At 44.3% G+C, this 25350-nt stretch overlaps 1 protein-coding gene across 1 annotated transcript in view; it reads right to left on the bottom strand.

Moving 5' to 3' along the window:
* Positions 1-2704: 2704 nt before the first annotated feature.
* Positions 2705-25350, bottom strand: part of LOC145395286 (juvenile hormone esterase-like) — a 30238-nt gene continuing 7592 nt past the window's right edge. Inside the window, exons 3-4 of the mRNA XM_080268965.1 lie at positions 16028-16151; positions 2705-2779 (exon numbers count right to left, since the gene is read on the bottom strand). Of these exons, the coding sequence (XP_080125091.1) occupies positions 2705-2779; positions 16028-16151 (199 nt within the window). The remainder of the gene's footprint in view (positions 2780-16027; positions 16152-25350) is intronic.

Genomic DNA, 25350 nt, shown 5'->3' with positions numbered 1-25350 from the left:
GGAGTTGTTTTATTGATGAAAACCCACTAATGTGTCACAGCTGGCTCAGGTAATACAGGATCCAGGTTTACAACACTAACCTCAGCAATATCATACAGTTTCTGCTGAGGCCATTCTATAGAAAGTAACCATTAAGGACCCTTAAACCGCAAGTCATCTCTGATCAGCCTCTTTAATATCGAGCCTCTCGAAAGCAGATCAGCTGGGTTTTGCTTGGAGGATATATGCATAAAATTTGAAATGGAAGACAGTTGTTTTATAGTCTTCAGTCTATTGCGAATGAAATTAATTTAGCTGTCTTCTATTCCTATCCAGTAAAGACAAATCTTACTGTCAGTCCATGTATAAATATCCTCAAAGTGAGTATCAAGAGTTGTGGTTTAATACCTGGCCAATTTAGTTCTTTTAATTGGTGCAACTCTGGCTTTGGACATAATAATCTTACTATCATCTCCTCTTGCAAAATAAGCTACTGCTCCATATCCCTTTTAAGAAGCATCACAAAATACATGCAAATGTGACTTCTTTTGACCGTATGTGTATCTGCCTGGGAATATGTATGCTTGATGATTTTTTCAAATTCCTACCTAATCTGCTCCTATTGTTCAACTTATGTCTCACCAAATTCAGTGTCACAGTATCCTCGCCAACCCTCAAGCACTAAACATTTGCCTCTAATAACTATGGGACTGACCAGTCCTAATGGGTCAAATAACTGGGTACCTAACTTAACAAGGACCCCTTGGTGAGAGTGACAACAGAGAACTTAATTGGTTTTAAATTTATTTCATCTTCCCTTGTATCTCAGTTAAGACCCAAAACATTTTGAGTTTTGGGAATATCAGTATTAGGATAGTCCTCTTGTACTGTATTCCATAAAAGAGGATAATTTGTATTCCAGCTCTGTAACGGCAAATTTGTCTTCCCACATCCGGAATTGGCTACTTCATAAACCTTCAATGCTTCAGTCTCTGTATCAGCAACACCTTGTTAATTATCCATATAGAAGGCCGGCCCTATTTCTGGTCATTTGGCATTTTCAAAATGATGCTTCAAAGTGTTGCATAGTAAGAAAGGACTAGCACAAGAGCTAAAAAGCATCGATCGGAAACAGTAAGTTTTCAAAGGATTATCCTCATTTTAGGGTTTTGAGGCCAGAGGAATTTTGTAAATTTCCTGTCCTCTTCTCTAGATCCCATCCATAGAAAAGCCTCAGCTGTTACCTTGCTACATTTACTGATGACCTAAACGGAGAGAATGGTCTCCTCCTAATTCATCCAGAAAAGCATCAGTAACTTAGTTCAGTACTATTTGAGGTTTGGAACCATGATAATGTTGGATTTTGGCCATAATTTCCTCATCCATAATTTCCCAGAGTTATAGGGTTTTCTCTCCGGGCACCCTTAATACCGCTCCGGCCGTTTTACAAATTAATTATGAATAAAAGCATTCAAATCCGCCTTGGGAAGCCAAACTGTGTCGTATTAGCGCATTGAGAAAAAAAGAGCAACAAGACCCTGAAAAAAAGAATGTATTTTGGGGGAAGGGGAATAAGGGAAAGGAAGTGGAGGGGGAAGGTGGTGTTGTGAAAGGTGGAGGAGGGGGTCAACGGGTGGGGGAAGGAGGGGGTCAACGGGTGGGGGAAGGAGGGGGTCAACGGGTGGGGGGAGGAGGGGTTACGGTGAGGGGAGGAGGAGTACAGTGAGGGGAGCAGAGGTATCATGAAGGGAGGAGGGGTGTGATGAGAGGAGGAGAGGTAAGGTGAGGAGCGGAGGATTAGTGAGGGGAGGAGAGGCTATAGAGAGGGGAAGAGGGGTAAGGCGCGGGAGATGAGGGGTGTTGTAGTGAGGATGTTATGGTGGATGGGGACGAAGGTATGGTGCACAAAGGAGTACAAAGACTAGGATAATGGTTGAGGTGAGGAAGGAAAGGGGAAAGGAAGAGAAGGAGGAGAGGGAAGACATGAAAAGAGGGAAGTGGGGGAAGAGGAGGAGAGGGAAGACAAGAAAAGAGGGAAATGGGGGAAGAGGAGGAGAGGGAAGATGGGAAAAGAAGGAAGTGGGGGAGGAGGAGGAGAGGGAAGATGGGAAGAGAAGGAACTGGAGGAAGAGGAGAGGGAAGATGGGAAGAGTAGGAAGTGGGGGAGGGGGAGGAGAGAGAAGATGGGAAGAGAAGGAAGTGGGGGAGGGGGAGGGGGAGGAGAGAGAAGATGGGAAGAGTAGGAAGTGGGGGAGGGGGAGGAGATGAAAGATGGGAAAAGACAGTACAATGGAGGACAAGAAAAACAAACGGCACAGACAAGGGTAGAAAATCAGTAAGGGGAAAGGTGGGAATGGAAGGTTGTGGGGGAAAGGAAGGGTAGGGAAGAGGGGAGGTAGGGTGTAGGGGATGGTGGGATTCTGAGGCGTCGGCGTCACTACTACTCTGAGAAGCGTCACTAATCCTCCAAGATGCGTCTCTTCTCCTCCAAGATGCGTCTCTTCTCCTCCAAGAAGCGTCACTATTCCACCAAAAAGCGTCTCTACTCCTCCAAGAAGCGTCTCTACTCGTCCAAGAAGCGTCTCTACTCCCCCAAGAAGCGTCACTACTCCTCCAAGAAGCGTCACTACTCCTCCAAGAAGCGTCACTACTCCTCCAAGAAGCGTCACTACTCCAAGAAGCGTCACTACTCCTCCAAGAAGCGTCACTACTCCAAGAAGCGTCACTACTCCTCCAAGAAGCGATCAGGGAAGAGTATTTTGTTGCTCTTGGTGGGAAGGTTGCGCCAGAAGTCCAAGTCCTGTTAAGATAAATACGTAAATACATCAACCAATTCCTTTTCAATACAGCAAATATATCTAAAGAAAGGAATGTTAAATTTACCTAAACGTTTGAATTATTTAACAGGAAACAGTAATGGAAGAAAAGACTTTGCTAAAATATTTGAATAATTGAATACCCAGAAGTTACAAAGCGTATAATAATAGTAATAATAATAATAATAATGATAATAATTAGTTACTTGTTTACTTTCTGTGTGGCCACAATAAGGAAGCTTCGCCGTAACTATTTGATACTGATTTACTTTGTACGCATGGATACATTTTACACTTGTCTCAGTAACTGGCTAACACTATGCTTAACTGTAATCATATTCCGTTCAGATAATAAGAGGGACCACAGCTATATTTCTGTAAAGTTACAGCTTCACAGATATTGCGACTTGTGTCTAAAACGTGTTACAAAGATAACACTGAAGAGATTTGAATTCTATACTTTCAACTAAGCTAAATGCCAAATATTCAGCTAAAATTCTCAGCAAACATTATTATCATAGGATTGTCATTCAAATAGCTTTTCTCAATTAGTTTCTATTTCAATTTTAAAAATATAATTCTTGCAATAAGAATAAGATCTTCAGAAATAGGTCAAGGTCATTAATATTTTTGGCACACATACTTGGGTTACCTTCCTCCACAGTATCAAGATCTAAGAAAAAAAAAGTGTAAAGAAACACATTAATAATACTTCCCAAAACAATAAGTTTCGCCATATATATGGCGCAGCTTAACTCTCCTCAGGTTACGTGGAGTCCCTGAGACCCCACACTACATTTCTTAGTGTTTTTCATATATTACTGTAAGGTCTTGGGATCTGCTTTCCCCTCTACCTTCCTGATTACTGTTACAGCACACGACTCTGAGGTTGTCATTATCATACCCTGGAAACCTATTATTCAAAAGTGCGTCAGATTTCGCATCATATTATACACGAATCATATTATTATGCACGAATATATTATATACAAATATTATTATACACGAACATATTATACACGGATCACATGAGTCTCATTATACATGAAATCAGACGCACTTTTGAATGGTAGGTTGCCAGGGCACGATAATAACAACCTCAGAGTCGCACGCCGCGACTATAGTAGAGTAGTTTAGAAAGGTGATGGGGTTAGTTTGGGATCTGGTTCTGTTTTTGCGCTAGAGGGCCTTTGGGGTCCAGTTGACCCCAGGTTACCTAACATTTTTTTTTTTTTTTCACTATATATATCATCCATATCTTTCATGCATAAAACTGTTTCTAATGACATGTCCTTACCTTTATATATCTCTATATATCTATCTATCTCTATATCTATATCTATCTATCTATACACACACACACACACATATATATATATATATATATATATATATATATATATATATATATAGATAGATAGATAGATAGATAGATAGATAGACAGATATAGATAAATAGATAGATAGATAGATAGATAGATAGATATAGATATAGATACATAGATATAGATATAGATACATAGATAGATATAGATATAATTATAGATATATATATAGATAGATATAGATATAGATACATAGATATAGATATAGATACATAGATAGATATAGATATAATTATAGATATATATATAGATAGATATACATATAGATAGATAGATAGATATAGATATACATATATATAGATAGATATAGAGATAGATAGATAGATAGACAGATAGATAGATGTAGATAGATAGATAGATAGATTCACATATAAACATTTCTAGACCGGAGCTTAGACAAACAAGAGAGAGGCAGGACACAAAAACTCAAGGCAACAACCTTACACGTGTATTGACAGATTCTATATGTGGAACAGGTAGATGACACAACAATAGGAATCTGGGTAATGACAAGTCATATGCAAGTATCATGGGCAGTAGTATCATGCAGGATACTATTTAGACAATAGTTCACGATAGCAGGTGAACAGCACAACGAACAGTGTTTGAGGTCTTTTGGGCAGGGGAATTGATCACGGTCACTCTGAGAGAAATATAAACTGCGCTTAGGCTGGGCAACAGGACTTGCAGTGCAGAAGAATCACACTATGAAGGCTGAGTCCAATGTTCACTGAAATCACTGCACTCTTATGAGATCCTCCTTCTTGCTCTCACTATTTCACTCTCTGTCCAAACCGTAACTCGGACTTAGATTCCCTCGGATAGTACACTGCCCGATATCCAGGTCATGATTACACTGTCACTGCACTTTCACTGTTGCTCACAGTCTGGGGCGGCGGCGTGGTTAGGAGTGCGGCGGGAGAACTCACAGCCCAACTCCTGATGGGGTCTGAGTCCCGCCTGTGGCCTCTGTGTCCAGGGGCCATGGGATCACTCGTAGAGGCGTCCTCTCTCGTCCGGGGCTGTGGGTGGCGAAGGTCTCTGCACTGTCGGGGCTGGGAGACGGAGTGCGGCCCTCAGGGCTAGGGCCAAAAAGCCTCCTGAAGCGCTCACTTAGGCACCTGACAAAGGACAAGGGTCATCTGCTTCGGGGTGCGGAGAGGCCTCACCTGGGGTTCCTGGGGGTGGCCTCAGAGGCCCGGTGGCTGCGGTCTCCTGCCTTTGGGGATGCCTTCAGGGGTTAGTGGCGATGTCGGCCTTTGTCGGAGTCCATCAGGTAGGGTCCCTTGAGAGCTGGCTGGGCGAAGAACAACCCTGGGGATAGCACAGGGCCTCTCCACAGGTGCTCGTGACTAGGGCCCTCCTCCTGAAGGTCATCACGTTGTGGTGGTGTGGCAGCACCTGATGGAGGAGCGGCTTCTGGCCGCCTCCTGCATTTGGGCCCGGCAACTTGCCATGGCCTTTTAGGGGAGCGGCTTTTGGGCATCACTGAAGCCTGGCTACTGGCCATGGCCCGTGTGGGGGAGCAGCTACCGGCTGTCTCCTGAAGAAGGAGTGAGCGGCTACCGGCCATCTTCTGACAAAGGCGGGAGCGGCTACCTGCCATCTCCTGAAGGAGGGATGAGCAGCTGCTGGCTGTCTCAGGGACACATTCAGAGTGGCTACTGGCAATCTCCTGACGAAGGTGGGAGCGGCTACTGGCTGTCTCCTGAAGGAGGGGTGAGCGGCTGCCGGCTGTCTCAAAATGGGCACGGCTACCGGTTGTTGCAAAGGTGCTGCCTGGAGCTATAGGAGTAGCTCTACCCCAATCCTGTCGAGGGTCAGCTCGCCCACAAGGTAGTTTCTGTTTCCTGCTATGGTGGCAACGGGCGAGTTCCATGTCATAGGGGTGTGTGGCCCAGGCGGACTTGCGTCCCTTTCGCCTGTAGTCTGGCTGTGCTCCGTCTGTCCCTCCGTAGGCTCCTTGTGGGGGTGTCATGCTGCCCTCAGTAACAATCGGCATTTTACCACCATTGTTGGGGAAAAAGTCACGTCCCCGTGACTGGAGGTGATGAACTTTGGTGTTGTCGGTGTGGTACATTGGCTGTAGGTGTTGAAGGAGGGCATTCCATGCTGTGGTGGCCGGGTTTCCGTCCATCTGAGCGCCACGGGTGATGAAGAGGGGTGATGGATCAGCAGTGGTGTGGAGGAATTGCAGGAAGTGGAGGGGTCCATGGACTCGGTGTTTGCATCCTGTCTTCCGTAGAGGGCTGTGCTGAATGGTGGAGATTGCCAGGGAACGTGGGGTTTTATGATGGGGCAATGCGTCATGGAGTCTCTGGGAAGTATAGGTGGCTGGGATTTGTGCTTGGTGTAGCATGAGTCTGATGGGGCTTGTGATAGGGGAAAGGGTATAGGTTTGCGATGAAGTGGATGGTGTTGGGGTGGGGGCATATCGCGCGAACGGACGTGCAAGGCAGCCAGAGCATGTGATGGTGGTTTTTAGGATGGGTGTGGGCGGTGAGTTGGGTGTGTGGTGTCGGTTTGTCTGGATTGGGTGTGGTGGAGAGGTTGGCAGGATGCATGGGGGTGGTGAGGTGGCGATGAGGCTGGGGGTAGTGGGGGGTGGGGGGTACGGTGGGGTCTGGGTGGATGGAGGAGTGGTTGGTGCATGCGCAGAACATGCGGTGGTGGGCGTGAGGGATGGAGAGGGCAGCGGGAGGGGGTGGGAGAGAGGTTTGAGCTTGGTGGTGTTGGTGTGTCCTCAGGTGAGGTGTGATGCGGCATGCCGGGGGTTGGGGTGGGATGAGACGGGGAGGGGAAGGCAGGTAGAGAGGGTGAGGGTGAGATGTAGCAGTCACAGGAGTTAGGGGGAGAGTTTGCGGGGGTTGACTGGTTGTGGGGAAGGTGGGGTTGGGGTTGGGGAAGTGGCGATGTATCTTGCGGGCAGGTGTGAAAGGCGGCCATAGCAGTTGATGGCGGGTTTTAGGGTGGGAGTGGGTGGTGAGGTGGGTGTGCAGCCCTTTGTTGCTTTGGCTGTGTGTGGCATGGAGGTGGAGGTGGTGCGTTGGGGTGCGGTAGTTTCAGGCGGCACTGATGGTGGGCATGGGCGAGGCAGTGGGGCTTGAGGTTGGTGGTGCGTGGGGATGTGAGGGTGCTCTGGTACTGGAGGAGGGTAGCAGTGGTGAGATGGTAGGTGAGGTGGCGTTAGGTGTGGAGGGCGAAGAGGCTCGAGATGAGGAGGTGGGAGGCTGGCTGTGGAAAATAATTTGTGGCAGTGGTGAGGTGGCGGGTGTGGTGGCGTGAGGTGCGGGCAGTGAGGAGGGACTGTGGTCTTGTGGTGCCATCCCGTTGTTTGGTGTTGGGGTGGCTCGGGTGGTGGCAGGGTTCTGAGCTCACGATGTGGGGTGGGCATTGGGTGAGAAGCAAGGGGATGGTGCAGGTGTGGGGGTGGTGGCAGGTAGTGTGCAGTGCTGGAACTGTGGTGGCTTGGTTGGGGGTGGTTGTATTGGCAGCAGTGGTGGGGTGGCTGGAGCTGAGGTGTGTGGTGTGGTGGGTGGTGAGGTGTCTGGTGAGGTTATTGGGGATGAGGTGGGGGTCCGTGGGGATGGTGAGGTTAGGGGTGGGGTAAGGGAGGTGACCAAGAAAAAGGAGGTTGGTGAGGGTAGGTTAGAGAGAGAGAGGGGAGTAAAAGAGAAGAGGTAGAGGGAGGAGAGCAAAAGGAAACGTGCCAATTCCCCCTGTTGTAGACTGGGGGGGGGAATGTGAGGTGGCCCCCATCAGTATAGGGGGGTGCGGGGGCAGTGGGGGGCACCTTCTGTGCCTTTTTCTTTGGGTTTTGTTTCCCTCAGGCTCGGGGCAATTGGCGTATGGTGGGGCGGCTTGTAGGCGTCCTTGGGTCATTCTGCTGCGCTGGGCAGCTTTTAGCTGCTTGTGGATGTCGTGAATGGGGCACTCGTGGCTGCAAGCAGAAAATTCCCATGGGTAAATCGTGATGATCTTTGCGGGAAACTGACTGATTGCGCCAATGTGTTGAGGGGTGGAGTGGATGGCTAGAAGGTGCCTTGTTACTTGGATATCTTTATCCAGGTCTCCTGTAGGGTCATGTATTATAAAAGGTTTTTAATGAAATTGGGGAGGATCCTGATAAGTGTGTTAAACATGAGCTGTTCCCGGGTTTTGTCATCTGCCTCCAGGTAGGCAGCGGTGACCAGGCGCCTGGCCTGGATCAAGGTATCATCCAAGTTGCCATCTTATGTCAGGCTATCCAACTGGGATAGTGCAACCACTTTACCTAGTGATGGTGTGATGGCTCGGATCATGAGCTTCGTGAAATTCTGCCAGGTGAGCCCCGGGACGATTTTTGGTGCAATATTTGCTGCCGCTTTACCCAGTAGTAGGAGTGTCACTGCTATTTTTTGCTTGTCGTCCTGGAACCTGATATCTAGCAATGGCTTAATAATTGCCAGATATGTATGAACATTGCACAGTTCAGGATCGAATTTAGGCAATTGCATGTGAGGTTTGGTTGCCATTTTGTTGGCATTTCCTGAATGCCTCTTTCACATGCCCAGGTCAAGAGCCACCACTGTCCACCAGTGTTATCCTAGGTGTTGAAGAGTCAGCTTCCCGTCCCTTGAATGCCTGGTGTGTAGCTGGGTTCTCTTGCTAGACCGGAGCTTAGACAAATAAGAGAAAGGCAGGACACAAAAACTCAAGGCAACAACCTTACACGTATACTGACAAATTCTATATGTGGAACAGGTAGATGTCATAACAACAGTTATCTCGGTAATTATGTCATATCCAAGTATCATGGGCAGTAGTATCATGCAGGATACTATTTAGACAATAGTTCACAATAGCAGGTGAACAGCACAACGAACAGTGTTTGAGGTCTTTTGGGCAGGGGAATAGATCATGGTCACTCTGAGGGAAATATAAACTGCGCTTAGGCTGGGCAACTTATTCACAGGTCTTGCAGTGCATAGGAATCACATTATGAATGCCAAGTCTAATGTTCACTGAAATCACTGCACTCTTATTAGATCTTCCTTCTTGCTCTCACTATTTCACTATCTGCCCAAACCGTAACTATCACACATTAATAGGCCTAGGACTCAGATTTCCTCGGACAGTGCACTGTCCGAAATTCAGGTCATGATTACACTGTCACTGCACTTTCACTGTCACTCACTGTCCATGGTGCGGCAGCATGGTTAGGAGTGCAGCGGGAGAACTCACAGTCCAACTCCTGATGGGGGCTGAGTCCCGCCTGTGGCCTCTGTGTCCAGGGGCCATGGGATCACTCATAGGGGCATCCTCTCTCATCTGGGGCTGTGGGTGGCGAAGGTCCCCGCACTGTCGGGGCTGGGAGCTGGAGTGCGGCCCTCATTGCTGGAGCCAAAAAGCCTCCTGAAGCACTCACTTAGGTGCCTGAAGGAGGACGAGGGTCATCTGCGTCGGGGTGGGGAGAGGCATCTCCCGGGGATCCTGGGGGCGGCCTCGGGGGCCCGGTGGCTGCAGTCTCCTGCTCTCAGGGATGCCGTCAGGGGTGAGCAGGGGTGTCGGCCTTTGTCGGAGTCCATCAGGTAGGATCCCTTGGGAGCCGGATGGGCAGAGAACAACCCTGGGGATAGCACAGGGCCTCTCCACTGGTCCTCGGGACTGGGACCCTTCTCCTGAAGGTCGTCACATTGTGGGGGTGTGGCAACACCTGACGGAGGAGCGGCCTCTGGGCATCTTCTGCCGTAGGGCCTGGCTACTGGCCATGGCCTTTTAAGGGCACGGCTTCTAGCTGTCACTGAAGCCGGGCTACTGGCCATGGCCTGTGTGGGGGAGCGGCTACTGGCCGTCTCCGGGGCACCTTCAGAGTGGCTATCGGCCGTCTCCTGACGAAGGCAGGAGTGGCTACCGGCCATCTCCTGACGAAGGGGGGAGCAGCTACTGGCTGTCTCCTGAAGGAGGGGTGAGCGGCTACTGGCCATCTTAGGGGCACCTTCAGAACAGCTACCAGCCATCTCCTGACTAAGGTGGGAGCAGCTACCGGCTGTCTCCTGAAGGAGGGGTGAACAGCTGCAGGCCGTCTCAAAAAGGATGCGGCTACCGGCCATCGCAGGGGTGCTGCCTGGAGCTATAGGAGTAGCTCCACCCCGATCCTGTTGATGGTTAGCTCGCCCACAAGGTAGTTTCTGTTTCTTGCTATGGTGGCGGCAGGAGAGTTCCGTGTCAGGGGCGCACGGCCCAGGCGGACTTACTTCCCTTTCGCCTATAGTCTGGCCATGCTCCGTCCGCCCCTCTGTAGGAGGCTCCTCCTGGGGGTGTCATGCTGCCCTCAGTAACAATCAGCATTTTAATTATCACAACAATAATTTTGCTCATTAGGGTCAAATTTTTGGTAAAATGCAGCACCGATAAAAAACATCCAATTTGGCTAAAATTTGATGTTTCAAGAGTTTACACCTAAACTCACAATATACACTTCCAGCAAGCAAAATATTCCAGAACTGACTTTCCCCCCTTATTAATAAGGACCACGCTTATCTATCTATCTATCTATCTGTCTCTGTCTCTCTGTCTCTCTCTGTCTGTCTGTCTGTCTGTCTGTCTGTCTCTCTCTCTCTCTCTCTCTCTCTCTCTCTCTCTCTCTCTCTCTCTATATATATATATATATATATATATATATATATATATATATATACAGTAAATCCTCGTATTTGGACGCACATTACTTCGACGCCTCGTTTTTCGCACAAGAAAAATGTTTCCCAGTTGTCTCACAATTCGCGGGTTTCCCCACAATTCGATGCTCCCAGCTGGCAGCCGACACTCAGCAGACGGTGCGTACCGATGCTCAGTCTAGGCACTGTCCATTATTCTATGCAACAGTTATCCATGATCTTTGTACAGCAGGTCCAGCGGGGGCAGTAGACGTATGTGAGTTTGTTATTGTTTATGATCGTAACGTACGATCTTCAGCCTTTCGTTACACAGCAGGTCTAGCTGGGAAGCAGACACACATGAATTTTTTATTGTTTGTGATCGTAACGTACGAGCTCCTGTGTCGTGCTACTATTTCTTAACAAAGAATCGTTACATGTTTCTCGTAACACTATTTATTTTTGTTTTGATGGACAAATACCTCAAATGGATGTAAAATAAAGCTTATCGATATTTAAAGAAGGAAAGAATAATAACCGTCCCAGTACAGAGATGGTAGACTCAGCTCACCATTTTTTTTATTTTATTTGACTATATTACAGCCTCTCTTCCTTTTAGCAGTGAGTAAAACAATGTTGTTATAATTTTTCCCTTCCTTTTAGTGACAAAGAGGGCACATAAAATGATCGGGGTCTAGTTGACCTATGATGTCGAATATTTAATAATCTGGTGAAAAGTGGCAGCTTTGTGTGTGTGTGTGTATATATATATATATATATATATATATATATATATATATATATATATATATATATATATATATATATATATATATATATATATATATATATATATATATATATATATATATATATATATATATATATATATATATATATATATACGGCCTTAATGACCAGGGGCTTCGGCCACAATGGTTGATAGGTAAGAAAAAAAGAAGCAACAAAAAAAAAAAAAGAAAAAAGAAGAAGAGCCCATCCACTCTCAACACACCTTCACATGCCACTCAAGCCAGACTTCACTTTATTTCTGGTAAGGATTTTTGGTGTTGCAGCTCTTTATAATAGTTTTAACGTCTTTTCAGGCACATGCTTATTGTGTTATGCTGTTTTAGCAGTAGCAAACACTCTTCATTTAATTTTGGGTAGGATCTGTTTGGTGTTATAGCACTTTCTAAAAGGGTAGGTATGTGTCCTACCAGAATGCTCCTCTATTTTTCCCAATGATTCTTAACTTCACACTTCGACGTTTCACGGTTTGCAAGGTTTTGATGGAACATCCAAGCAGCAAAAAACGAGGAATTACTGTATATATACATATATATATATATATATATATATATATATATATATATATATATATATATATATATATATATATACTGATAGATAGATGGATAGATAGATAAATAGACAGGTACTTTGGCCATTAGTCTACAACTGGCAATGATAGAGAACTTGTGGAACATTTCAGTTTTGGTATGGCAGCCACTATTCAGTTAGTATAAAATTTTTCAATGTTTATCTCCTTAATTTCCCCTGAAATATTTCTTCACTATATTTTTATAAATTTTCCGCCAACTTGAATAAAAAGGTCTACAGAACTTGTGTATAAGTCGTTGTTTCAATAATATTATTGAAAGTATTTTTTTTTTCGAATTTTTTAAAAGATTGGGGTCTGATGGACCCCAGGTTAACTGGGGTAGGGTAAAGTTTTAAGGTTACTTGAGGAGGGTTAATAGTACCGGTAATAACAACAACAGCAACAACAATGAATACATGTCCCAGCTTTAGAATAATTCACCCAACAATAACATTAGTTGTAATTTAGAAAATAATAATAGTAATAGTAGTCTATCTATCTATCTATCTATTGCCAGACGCCTCAATCCCGTTTGGGGTGGCCACAAACAAATCGCCTCCAAGTCGCCCTGTCCCCAGCCATTTCACTGCCCTGCTCCCAACTCACCCCCCTCTCTCATATACCTCTCCACCTCATCCCTCCATCTCATCCTCGGCCTCCCCCTCCCTCTCTCCCCCTCCACCTCACTCATATACACTCTCTTCGTCAGTCTTTCACCCTCCATCCTCTCCACATGGCCAAACCACCTCAGTGTGTTCCTCATAACGCTTCCTATCACATCCACATCCACACCACAACGTTCCTTTATATCCTCATTCGTCAGCCTGTCTCTCCACGTGACTTCACAGGCTCCTCTTAAATAACTCATTTCCACTGCTCTCACTCTTGACTTGTGTCCTTCCAACAATGTCCAAGCTTCACTTCCGTACGTTAGAGTTGGTATCACAATACTGTCATGTAGTAACTTTTTCACTTCCATGCTCACTTCCCTGTTTCTTATCATTGCTTTCAAGGAACCAGCAACCTTTCTTCCCTGCTGTACCCTTTCAAGCACTTCACCCTCCAAACCTCCATCCTTACTCATCACACTACCCAAATACTTAAACGTACTCACATTTTCCAATTCCTCACCATCCAACCTCGCTGTACATTCCCTAACTTCACCTCTCTCAAAGACCATCACTTTACTCTTCCCTACATTCACCTTTAGGTTCCGTTTCTTACACACTCTCTCAAACTCATCCACCAAGCCTTGCAGCTCCCCTTCGTCTTCACTCAACAACACAGTATCATCTGCAAACAACAGTACAGGGAGTTTCCAAACACTATCCTCTCTCACCAGTGCCACTCCAACATCCACTACCCTACCTTGTACCTCTTTTATTACCCCATCCATGTACAGATTGAACAACCATGGAGACATGACACATCCCTGTTTCAAACCAACTTTCAAAGAGAAAAATTCACTTAGTTCACCATCCACACGCACTGCAGCCTTCGCACCATCGTACATACTCTTCACAGCATTCAACAACTTCCCATCTACTCCATATATTCTTAACACTTTCCACAATCCTTGTCTATCCACCCTGTCATATGCTTACTCCAAATCCATGAAAGCCACATACAACTTCATTCCCTTCTTTAGAAACTTTTCCACTAAAGATCTAAGAATGAATATCTGATCTACACAACCTCTTCCCTTCCTAAAGCCTCCCTGTTCTTCTCCAACTAATTTCTCTGTTCTTTCTCTAACTCTGTCTATAAGTATCCTACCATACACTTTTCCTATTATACTAAGAAGACAAATGCCCCTATGATTACCACACACTTCTTTTTCCTCTTTTCCTTTGTACAAGGGAATAATTATACCTGACTTCCAATCCTCCGGGACTCTACCTTCCTACCAGGCCAGTCTGCACATCTTCCACATCCATTCTACTACTATCTCCCATGCTTCAGCATTTCACCACACACTCTATCAATTCCTGGGGCTTTCCCCGATTTAACTTTCTTCATTGCTTCCACAACTTCTATCCTACTGATTTCTTCCTGTCTTCTCACCTCCCTCCTTCTCCCAGCCATTCCCCAGCCACTTATACTCGCATTACTACCATCCTCTACGTTCAACAATTCCTTAAAGTGTTCTCTCCATCTGCTCACTTTTTCTCCCTTCTCCACTAGTAATCTACCATTTTTATCTTTCACTCCCCTGCTAACTTCACTTCCACCCTGTCTTAACTCTTTTCACTTCTCTCCAGAACATTTTCTTACAGTCCCTCCACTTTACACTCAAATTCCTTCCAAATTCCTCATCCACTCTCTTCTTACTCTCTCTTACCAATCTTTTCACCTCTCTCTTCCTTTCCACATATAACTCTCTCTTCCGCCTCTCAACTTCTTCCACGCCCGTATTTCTCATCCATTCATTGTATGCTTTCTTCTTTTGTGCCACAGCCTGTTTCACCTTTTCAGTCCACCATGCTGTTCCTTGCACCCTCCTCCGTCTTCTCTTCCTTCCACACACCACATCACATGCTGCACATATTTCTTCTGTAAATATCTTACACATACCTTCCACGTCTCCCATCTGCTCCAATTCATATTTGCCCAATCGTTCCTCCACTTCTCTCTTATACTCTGCCTTTTTCTCATCCTCTTGTAATCTTTCCACTCTCCTTGCAACTACTCCTTCCTCTCGTCTTTCCCTTCTTCCATTCCTCCATCATTCTTGCATCCTAATTCTGGCCACCACCAAGTAGTGGTCAGAAAGTCCACTCCCCCAACCTCTATACACTCTTGCATCCTTTGCACATCTTCGCATCCTTTCATCCACACACACATAATCAATCATTGCCTTCCTTTCATTCAGTTCACCACCCACCCTTCTCATCACTCGCCATGTATACCTGTGGATCATTTTATGCCTGAAGAGGGTATTGGCTATCACCAACCCCCTCCCAGCACAAATGTCCACTAACGCACTCCCATTCTCATCTATCTCAGCAGGCACACCCCACTCACCAACTATTCCATCCACCTTCACATTACCAACTTTACCATTCATATCACCAATCAAAAACACTCTCTCATTCCTTCCAAACTTTTCCATGCACACTTCCACATTTGTCCAGAACTCTTCTCTCACTCTTCTAGCACTATCTTGCGTTGGCGCATACACACACAATCGCCCACATTTGTATTCCAACTTTCAACTTTACCCACACAATCCTTGACCCAACTGATCCATACTGTCTTATGCTCTTCTTCCATCTTTCACTCACAACTATACACACTCCTTCCTTTGCCCTCTCATTCTCATCTACTCCTGCACATATACCCCATCCATACTCCCATTCTCTCACACTTTCTCCCCTTCCATTTAGTTTCAGTTATTCCACATACATCCACTTTCGCATCCTCAAGCACCTGGACAATCTCTCTCTCTTTCACCTCATCATTCGCTCCTCTTACATTCCATGTACTCATTACCAAGTCCTTTGTCCGGTCCTGGGTCGTCATCGTTTGGTCAGTCCTTGTCCGAGGCTTCTTGTTTGTTTTTTTAGTTAGTTGTTTTCCGGGGAGGGGCACTAACCCTCCGCCAACCCTTTTAGTCGCCTTTTACGACAAGCAGGGATACTCATAAGGACGTTAATAATAATAATAATAATAATAATAACAATTAGTAAAACAATAATGGTAAATACAGACACAAGCACTTCAATAATTAATCCAATCAAACGTTTCCATGAGGAGAATGTATACGGTAAGGAAATAAACGTTTCTCTTACCCTAACTTATGAAGGAAGTAAACGCTTCTCTTACCCTAACGCTGGAGGGTGCCATATGAGGCCTGATGGAGATGCCGAGGGTGGTGAGGCCTTCTTTGTCGTCCGCCACGGGGATAGGGGTCCAGCGGAAGCCTAGACTCCCGTTGATAGTGGGGTTGCTGGAGGCGAAGGAGGAAAGAAAAAATCGTATTTGTTCAACATCATCATCGTTGTCATTCCGACCGATTTCTCAGCTAATGATGGGGTGAGGTAGGAAATGGAAAACAAAAAAACCCCTCTTCCTCCTACTACTGCTACTACTACTACTACTACTACTACTGCTACTACTGCTACTACTACTGTTACTATTTCTTCTTCTTCTTCTTCCTTTTCTTCTTCTTCTAATATTAGTACTACTGTTACTACTACTATACTGCCACCACTACTACAACTACTATTACTACTGCTACTTCTTTCTTCTTCTTCTTCTTCTTCTCCTCCTCCTCCTCCACCTCCTCCTCCTTCTCCTCCTCCTCCTCCTCCTCCTCCTCTTCCTCCTCCTATTCTTTTATTTCTTCTTCTAGTCCTCCTCCTCCTCCTCCTCCTCCTCCTATACTTTTACTTCTTCTTCTTCTTCTTCTAATATTATTATTACTACTACTACTACTACTACTTCTACTACAACTAATGATACTACTACTTCTACTACCACTACTGCAACTGCTATTACTTCTTCTTCTTTTTCTTCTTCTTCTTTCCTTCTTCTTCATCTTCTTCTTCTTCTAATATTATTATTACTACTACTACCGCTACCACTACTACAATTACAATTACTACTCTTACTTCTTTCTCCTTCTTCTCCTCCTCCTCCTTCTCCTACTACTACTACTACTACTACTACTACTACTACTACTACTACTATTACTACTACTACTACTACCACTACTACTACTACTATTACTACTACTATTACTACTACTACTACTACTACTACTACTACCACTACTACTACTACTACTGCTGCTGCTGCTGCTGCTGCTGCTGCTGCTGGCCACCAACTGTACTAATGGCCAAATATTTTCATTTTTCCCTGTGAGCTTCACCTTCACAGATTACTCTCAAATTCTAAATCCATTATTCTTAGCTAATCCTAACCCTTCCTGCAGCTTCACTTCATATCACATCACAAATGTTTGACTTGATTTGGCCTGTGATCTTGACCATTTGACCCTTCTCTTTGGCCTTCACCTTTGACTGTTTTGAAAATCGAATTTCTTTATCCTTATTTTAATTTGAACCCTTCCATAAAGGCTAGTCTATGTAGACAATAAACTGTTTAAGTTGACCTTGCAATGTGACCTTATTTTTTTAACCTACAGTTCATAGAAACAATAGGTCAAGTCTTGGGTGATCCTTCACTCATCCATCAAGTGTCTTCCAAATTAGAGCAAGGTGTATGAATTATTTTGAACACACACACACACACACACACACACACACACACACACACACACACACACACACACACACACACACACACACACACACACACACACACACACACACACACACACACACACACACACACACACACACACACACACACACACACACACACACACACACACACACACCTATCAGAGCAATACCCAATACCAGCGGTACCTTTGTAAGCCCGGGTAGTAATGATAATAGTAACAAGGACAATACTACTACTACTAACAATAATAATAATAATAATAAAAATAATAATAATAATAATAATAATGTGTGGTAGGTGAGGCACCCATCATCCACTCACTCAGTGTAGTGTTGCCTTATGGTCTCTACACTGAGTGACAAGCCAAATGGTTTCCTGTTCCTAGGAAACCATTTACTAAGCTGGGTGGTAACCATATACCCGAGGATTCTGGTTGGGTTAAGTGTTCCCCAGACTCCCCTATCTAAAATCACACATTTCATGGCAGTTATTCTGGAGAGCCTCGGGGAGCCTAATACCTGCCCAGGGTCCCAACCACCAAGGCAGATTCGCATGGCCATGAGGAATGTGAGGTGTGAATGAGGAGAGCAAGAGGGTGGAAGTAGTGAATGTGTTCAAGAGTGCGAGATAAGCCATGATGGCATCATGTGAAACAAAGATGAAAGGGCGTGAATTGGAAGAGTGGGTGGGCGTGAAATGTGTACGGTCAGGCTTGCATGGGCAAGGAAGATGGAAGGAAGGAGCTGCTTTGTTGATGAATGGAGTGTGGCAGTGTAGAATGAGGGATTACAAATGTATCAGCTCGAGAATTATGTATGTGAAGTTAGAGAAAGTGAAAGTGGCAATAACCGTAGCATATGCACCGTGAGATGAGAGGTGTGAGACACAGAATGACAGGTTTTGGGATGAGCTGAATGAAATATTGGAGAAATGTCCAGGAATTATATTGTTTGAAATGGGTAATATGAATGGGAGAGTAGCCACTTATACTGTGAATGATATAATGGGTAGTAATGGAGTATCAGGAGAGAATGATAATGGAAAGTGACTGAAGGACTTGTGTCAGGAAAAGAGGTTGTGCATTTGTGATTCTTACTATAAACATAAAGATGCACATAAATATACATGGTATAGAGGAAGAGGGGATCAAGTTGAAAGGAGCGCGATTGATTACGTGCTCGTAGAGAGGTCGATGCTGGGAATGGTTGCTGATACGACGGCCGTGAGAGGACGATGTGGAGATTTGTCAGATCATATAACTGTGGTATGTAAGTTCAAGCTGAGAGGAGTGAGGTGGACCTAAAGAGAAAAGGGCTGTCAGGGAGAGAGACGGAAACTTGAGAAGTTGAGGATTAAAGAAATGGCAGATGATTTTTTTTTTAACGAGAGGAAGAAGGAGCCAAACGCTGAGCCCACATGAACGTTCTCTCCAAGAAAGAAAAAATACAAAAAAGAGCCAAATTCAAGATCCATTCATTTCGAGATGCCTGGACACACTGCATTTGAAAGACTGGAGATCATAGGAAGCAGGAAATACAGACGGAAGGAGACAGTTCCAGACCTGACCCGTTGCATGAGAAGAGGGATGAGAGTTTGTTGCTAGACGGGTGCTACGCGTCCGCAGTAGAGGTGGAGGGATGCAAGCAGACAGTTCAGAGGAGCAGTGGCCATTGATGTAGCAATACAAAAGAGATAATGAGGCAACAGTGCGGCAAAGAGACAGATGTTGAAGGGAGCCAGTAAAAGGAGGAGAGTTGATGAGACGAATAGCCTTTGACTCCATCCTATTGAGAAGAGCTGTATGTGGGGAGCCTCCCCAAACATGAGAGTTGTACTCTAAACAGGGACAAATAAAGCCCTTGTATAAAGTAAACAACTACTCAGCGGTAAAGAAGGCACGGAGTCGGCTTAGCACACCTAATCTCTTGGAAGCAGATTGTACAAGAGATCCAATATAATCTTTCCAATATAAGTCTCGTGTGAATGAAACCCCCAGCATGTTCAAGGATGATGCGGGATTGAGCTGTATATTATTAAACTTTAGTGGGTATTCCTGTGGAAGCTTTTGATAGGTGTAAAAATTTAGTTTTTGATGCACTAAAAACAAGTTTATTTTTACCCCAATCAGAGATATGAGCCAAGTCAGACATTAGGTTTGCCATAGCCTCATCCCTTGTTTGTTGAAGTAACTGCTGAGATGGACATTGCAGGAACCAAATGGAAAGGTGAAGGGTGGAATCATCAGCGTATGAGTGGATCGGATTAGGTGTACACCTTGGAAAATCATTGATGAATAAAAGGAAGAGAGTCTGTGATAGGCCAGAGCCCTGAGGAACACCACTGTTGATATATCTAGGAGAAGAACGATGGCCGTCTACAACAGGAGCTATAGAACGACTAGAGAGGAAGCTATAGATGACGGCACAGAGGGAAGGACAGAAACCGTAACAGGACAGTTTGGAAATTAAAGATATGTCAGACTCGATCGAAAGCCTTTGAGATATCAAGAGCGATGGCAAAGCTTTCGCCAAAATCCCGAAAGGAGGATGACTAGGAGTCTGAAAGGTAGGTGAGAAGATTGCTAGTGGAGCGTCCCTGACGGAACTGACGATCAGAAAGAAGGATGTAATAGGAAGATGCTTTAAAAATTTTCTCTTAAGAATTGACTCAAAAACTTTCGAGACAGGATGTTAAAACAATTGGACGGTAGTTAGAGGGTTGTGAATTGTCACCCTTCTTTGGGACTGGCTGAATGAGAGCAAACTTCCAGCAAGAAGGAAAGTCACAAGTTGACACACAAAGGCGAAAAAGTTTACCTAGGCAGGGTGTAAGCACAGAAGCACAGTTCTTAAGGACAACAGGAGGGACTCCATCAGGCCCATACGGCTTGTTACTACTGAGGCCAGCGATGGCAGAAAATACATCAATCAATCAATCAATCGTTTCCTGTGGCACCCCACGGGATGCATAGGGCCTCGACTACACCAATATTTCTCTTGCCATCTCTTTCAAGTCCCACCAACACTCCTCTCCTGCTTCTCATTTCATTGTCCTCAACCAGGTTTCCCTCGGCCTACCTCTGCCTCTTCTTCCTCTAGCAGTCCACTCTGGCACATCCTATATTAAACTGCCTTCTTTTCGATATATGTGCCCCAGCCACTTCCAGCGAGACAGTCTCACATACTCATCAACTGGTTCCACTCTCGTAATATCACTTACTCTTTCATTTGTAACTCTGTCTTGCCACTGTACCCCAAGTATCCTTCTCAGTATTTTATTCTCAAATCCTAGTACTTTCTGATCTGTTGCAATTGTACTGTACCATGACTCATGCCCATAAATAAAAAAATTGGTCTAATCATAGACTTGTAAATTTTTACTTTAGTATGTGTCGAAAGCATATTATTATTCCAAACATATATCAACATTCTAACAGCTCGCCAAGCCTGTCTAATCCTCTCCTCAATTTCATTGTTTAATGATCTATTAGATGATACAATCGTTCCCAGATATTTAAAATTTTCTACATTCTTCACCACATTATTCCCAATTACACAATCGATTTGGTTCTCCACGTTCATATTAATATGTTCAGCCTTTCCACAATTTATTACCAATCCCACTTTTTCTCCTTCCTCCAGCAGACAATCAAGCACCCTCTGCATCTCGTGACTACTTTCGCAAATCAGTACAATACCATCAGCATAGCCCAAATCCATCAGCCTCTTATTTTCTTTCCAGGTGATTCCTGCACCTGTTCTCCTTACAACCTTTCTCATAACATAATCCATAACCAAAACAAACAGCAAAGGCGAAACAACTCCTCCTTGAATCACTCCTGACCTAACTTCAAATGGATCACTCAAAGAACCACCCACCATTACCTTACAAAAAGTACCTTCATGCAGGCTTCTAATAATATTTACAAACTTTTCTGGCATACCATAGAATCTCATAATTTTCAACATAGCTCCATATGGAACACTATGAAATCCCTTTTCAAAATCCACAAAACACATACTAAGTGGCATTTTCATCTCATTAGCTTGTTGCATTAGATGCCTTACAATAAATATCTGATCATTACAACCTCGACCCTTTCTAAATCCAGCTTGTTCTTCTCTTAAAATTTTATCAATTACTGGCTCTATTCTGTTCAACAAGATTTTGGAAAAAAACTTTTGCAACTTCAAGTGTGAAAGTTATCCCCCTCCAATTTCCACACACACTTAAATCTCCCTTTTTTGGTATTTTTATAATCGCTCCATTTTTCCAGTCATCTGGAATTCCACCACTATTCTAAGCCACATTAAAAAGTTTCAAAAGCGCATTCATCAACTAGTCATTTTCCACCTTAAGGATTTCAGGAAATATTCCATCCTCTCCTGGGATTTTAAAATACTTTAATTCCTTTATAGATTTTGCTACCTCTTCCAAGGTTATATCCTCTGTTTCTATCTGCAAATCTCTCTCGGCTGGCAAAATGTCCTCTACATACATCAGCCGAAGAAATTTCAATGTCAGCCATGAGGAAGTCCGAGGGAGGAAGTGATGGAGGAACAGCACCGGAATCGTCTAAGGTGGAATTGGAGGAGAAAGCCTGGGCAAACAGAATCTGCTTTATCAGTAGAAGAAATAGCTACAGAGCCATCAGAGTTAAGTAGAAAAGAGGAGGGAAGGATGATGAGGTAAAGTTGTTAGAAAGGTTCTTGGCAAGGTGCCAGAAGGAGCGGGAAGAATTCTAGTTGCAGAGTTGAGAACATTTAGTACGGATGAAATTATTTTTAGCAGAGCAAAGAACAGATTTAGCACAATTCGGGGCAGAAACATTAAAAAGATGTGATTTAGGGCTGGATTGGCTCCGGTACCTTTTATAGTCCCTCTCCTTGTTGCGGACAGCATTAGAACAAGCGTGATTAAACAAAGACTTTCTTGCATTAGTCAATGGATATGACCGAGAGAATAACCTCCTTAATGCACAAGGCACACTCAGATGGCTCCCGGCCATGGAAGCAATAATCATCCCAGGGAAAATCAAAGAAGTACTACCTGAGGGCCTCCCAATCCGCAGCTCCAAAGTGCAACAGGCGACGTTTCTTTGGAGGCTCCACAGGCCATACCGGAGCGATAGGACAGGTTAAGATAATAAGGTTATGATCGGAGGAGCCCAACTGAGAGAAAAGATTAACAGTGTAAGCAGAAGGCTTAGGCGTAAGGAAGATATCAAGTATGTTGGAGCTATTTCCATGGCGGTCAGGGATATGGTTAGGGTGCTGTACAAGCTGCTATAGGTCATTAAGGATAGAAAAGATGAAGGCTTGTTCACCAGGTGGATCGGTGAAAGGAGTGGAGAGCCAAAGGTGGTGGTGGTGGTGAACACTGAAATCTCCTAGAATGGAAATTTCAGAGGAGAAATGGATAGAATGTGTTCCATCGTAGAACTAAGATAGTCGATGAATTTTTGATAGTCAGTAGAATTAGAAGATAAGTAAACAGCACAGATATACTTAGTCAGAGAATGACAGGAAAGCCGAAACCAGAGAGTAAAGAGTTCAGAAGAATCAAGTTCAGGAACATGAGAGCGAGATAGATCGTTGCGTACATATACACAACATCCACCTTTGGCTTTGAAATGAGTATAGAGAAAGTAGGAAGATACAGAAAAAGATTTGCTGTCAGTTGCCTCAAACAGCTGAGTCTCAGTACAGAAAAGAAGGTGAGATTTAGAGGAGGAGAGGTGGTGTTCGACAGACAGATATAGAGGAAAGGCCTCGAATGTTGAAGAAATGAAGAAGTGAGTCAGACAGTGGATCCAGGCAGCTCAAAGAGTCGACACCGAGAGAGGGGCGGATGATGGGGGAATTTATTGTCCCCCCCCCCTGGGAACTCCGAGGCATTGTTGTAGTGCGCCATTTTTTTTTTTTTTTTTTTTTTTTTAGGAGGTGTAGTGTGTACTGTGCATGTACAGTAGTTTGGTGTTGTTAGTTAGAGAAGCTTGTATTGGAGAGCATGCTGGCCTACTCTCTGTGGTTCTGAAACACTGAAAAAGTTCAGCGAAGGGGGTTGGTCAGGAACTAGTCCTGAGGGCTGATGAAACGGGAGCTTCAGCCCTCCCTGTCATCAGCTTTCCATTCACCTTGGGAGTACTCCCCTGCTCGACTGGTGCTACAGTCTACGCCTCACAATACAGGGCCAAGGTAAGGGAGGAGTTGGAATCAGCGAATTGGAATTAAATGGATTTGGACACTATGGAATGCATAAAGAGATTGCTTAGTTAGGGATGCTAAAGGGGTGTGTGATGTTGCAAGAGTAACAACGAAGATGAAAGGTACGGCATGGTGGGATGACGAGGTTAAGAGAACAGTGGAGGAAAAGAGGAAGAAGTGGCTAAAGTGGATACAGAACTGGAGTTCAATATTGAAATATGAATTGAATGTACTGAGAGGAAGAAGCACGTAAAAAGGCTAGTGAAGATGGAAAAACAGGAGGTAAATGATCATCTAGGAAGGAAAATTTATGCAAATTACCAAGAAAATAGAGTGTTATTCTGGAAAGAGATGCAGAAATGTAGATGTGACAGTGGAAAGAAATGTGAAAACGTGAAGGATGTAAGTGGTACATCATTAACTCATGATGATGAAGGAAGTACCAGATGGAAATAATATTTTGAAAGTCTGCTGAATGGGAGTGGAGAGAGCAGAGCAGCTGTAAATACGATTAGATTTCGCAACGCTTGCATAAGTGAAGAACGCTGTGAAACGTTTGAAAAATGGGAAAGCAGCTGGTGTTGATGACATGTATGCAGAGATGATTAAGTGAGGTGAGGAGAGCGGGATGAAATGCTTGTTGGAGATATGTAAGAAGGCATAGATGAGTGAAACTGTGCCAGTAGATTGGAAGAAGGCTGTGGTATGCCTGTACAAAAATAAGGGTGGCGAAGTGAGTGCAGGAATTATTGTGGCATCAGTCTATTGAGTGTTGTAAGGAAGGTATATGGAAGAATAATTTTAGAGAAAGTAAGAGAAATATCAGAAGGCCTGTGACCTTAGGAGTGGCAGAGGATGTGCTGATCAAATATTTGCGGTGAGAAAGATAAAGAAGAAGGCTTGTGAGAAGGACTATATGGTGTTTATGGCATTTATGGATCTGGAAGGTGCATACGACAAAGAAGACAGAGAAGGATTGTGGAAGGTTTTCTGTATGTACGGTATGCATGGTAAGCTACTAGTTGCCTTTAAGAGTTTTTATGATGGTAGTGAGGCATGTGTAAGGGTAAATGGGGATCTGAGTCAATGGTTCACGATCAGTGCGGGCGTGCGACAAGGTTGTGTGATGTCCCCATGGTTGTTCTCTCTCTCTCTCTCTCTCTCTCTCTCTCTCTCTCTCTCTATTTATATATATATATATATATATATATATATATATATATATATATATATATATATATATATATATATATATATATATATATATATGGATGGGGTGAAGAAAGAAGTAAAAACATGAGTAATGGAGAGGGGCATGGTATTGGTAATGAATGGTGGAATATCTAAAATTTGTTGTATGCTGATGATGCAGTGCTACTTGCAACCACCAAACAAGAGCTTTTTTCTGTGTGTGTGTGTCCGACTCTGGGCATAGGCTTCACAGCCTGCTCTCAAGGCCCAGTAGTCCTCCTACATACCATACACCTCTACATGTCACCGCTTCAGCGCTAACACCCACCGTCCATATTGAATACATGCTAGGGCTGTCTCATACAGGACTGGTGTATTGGTATTAGCGGGGGTATTTTTACGACATGTCGGCGAGTCTTCTGGTAGATCAGTAAAGTATGATTTTGTGAAATTCAAATCCTTAAACTGTTCCCTGCCCCAGAGGGGATTTGAACCTGGGTC

Source organism: Coenobita brevimanus, chromosome 30 (assembly GCF_032717465.1).
Source record: "Coenobita brevimanus isolate Jiangsu-jjx chromosome 30, ASM3271746v2, whole genome shotgun sequence".
Lineage (NCBI taxonomy): Eukaryota > Metazoa > Arthropoda > Malacostraca > Decapoda > Coenobitidae > Coenobita > Coenobita brevimanus.
The sequence above is the reverse complement of the archived record's forward strand: the minus strand, read 5'-3'. Positions and strand labels throughout refer to the sequence as shown.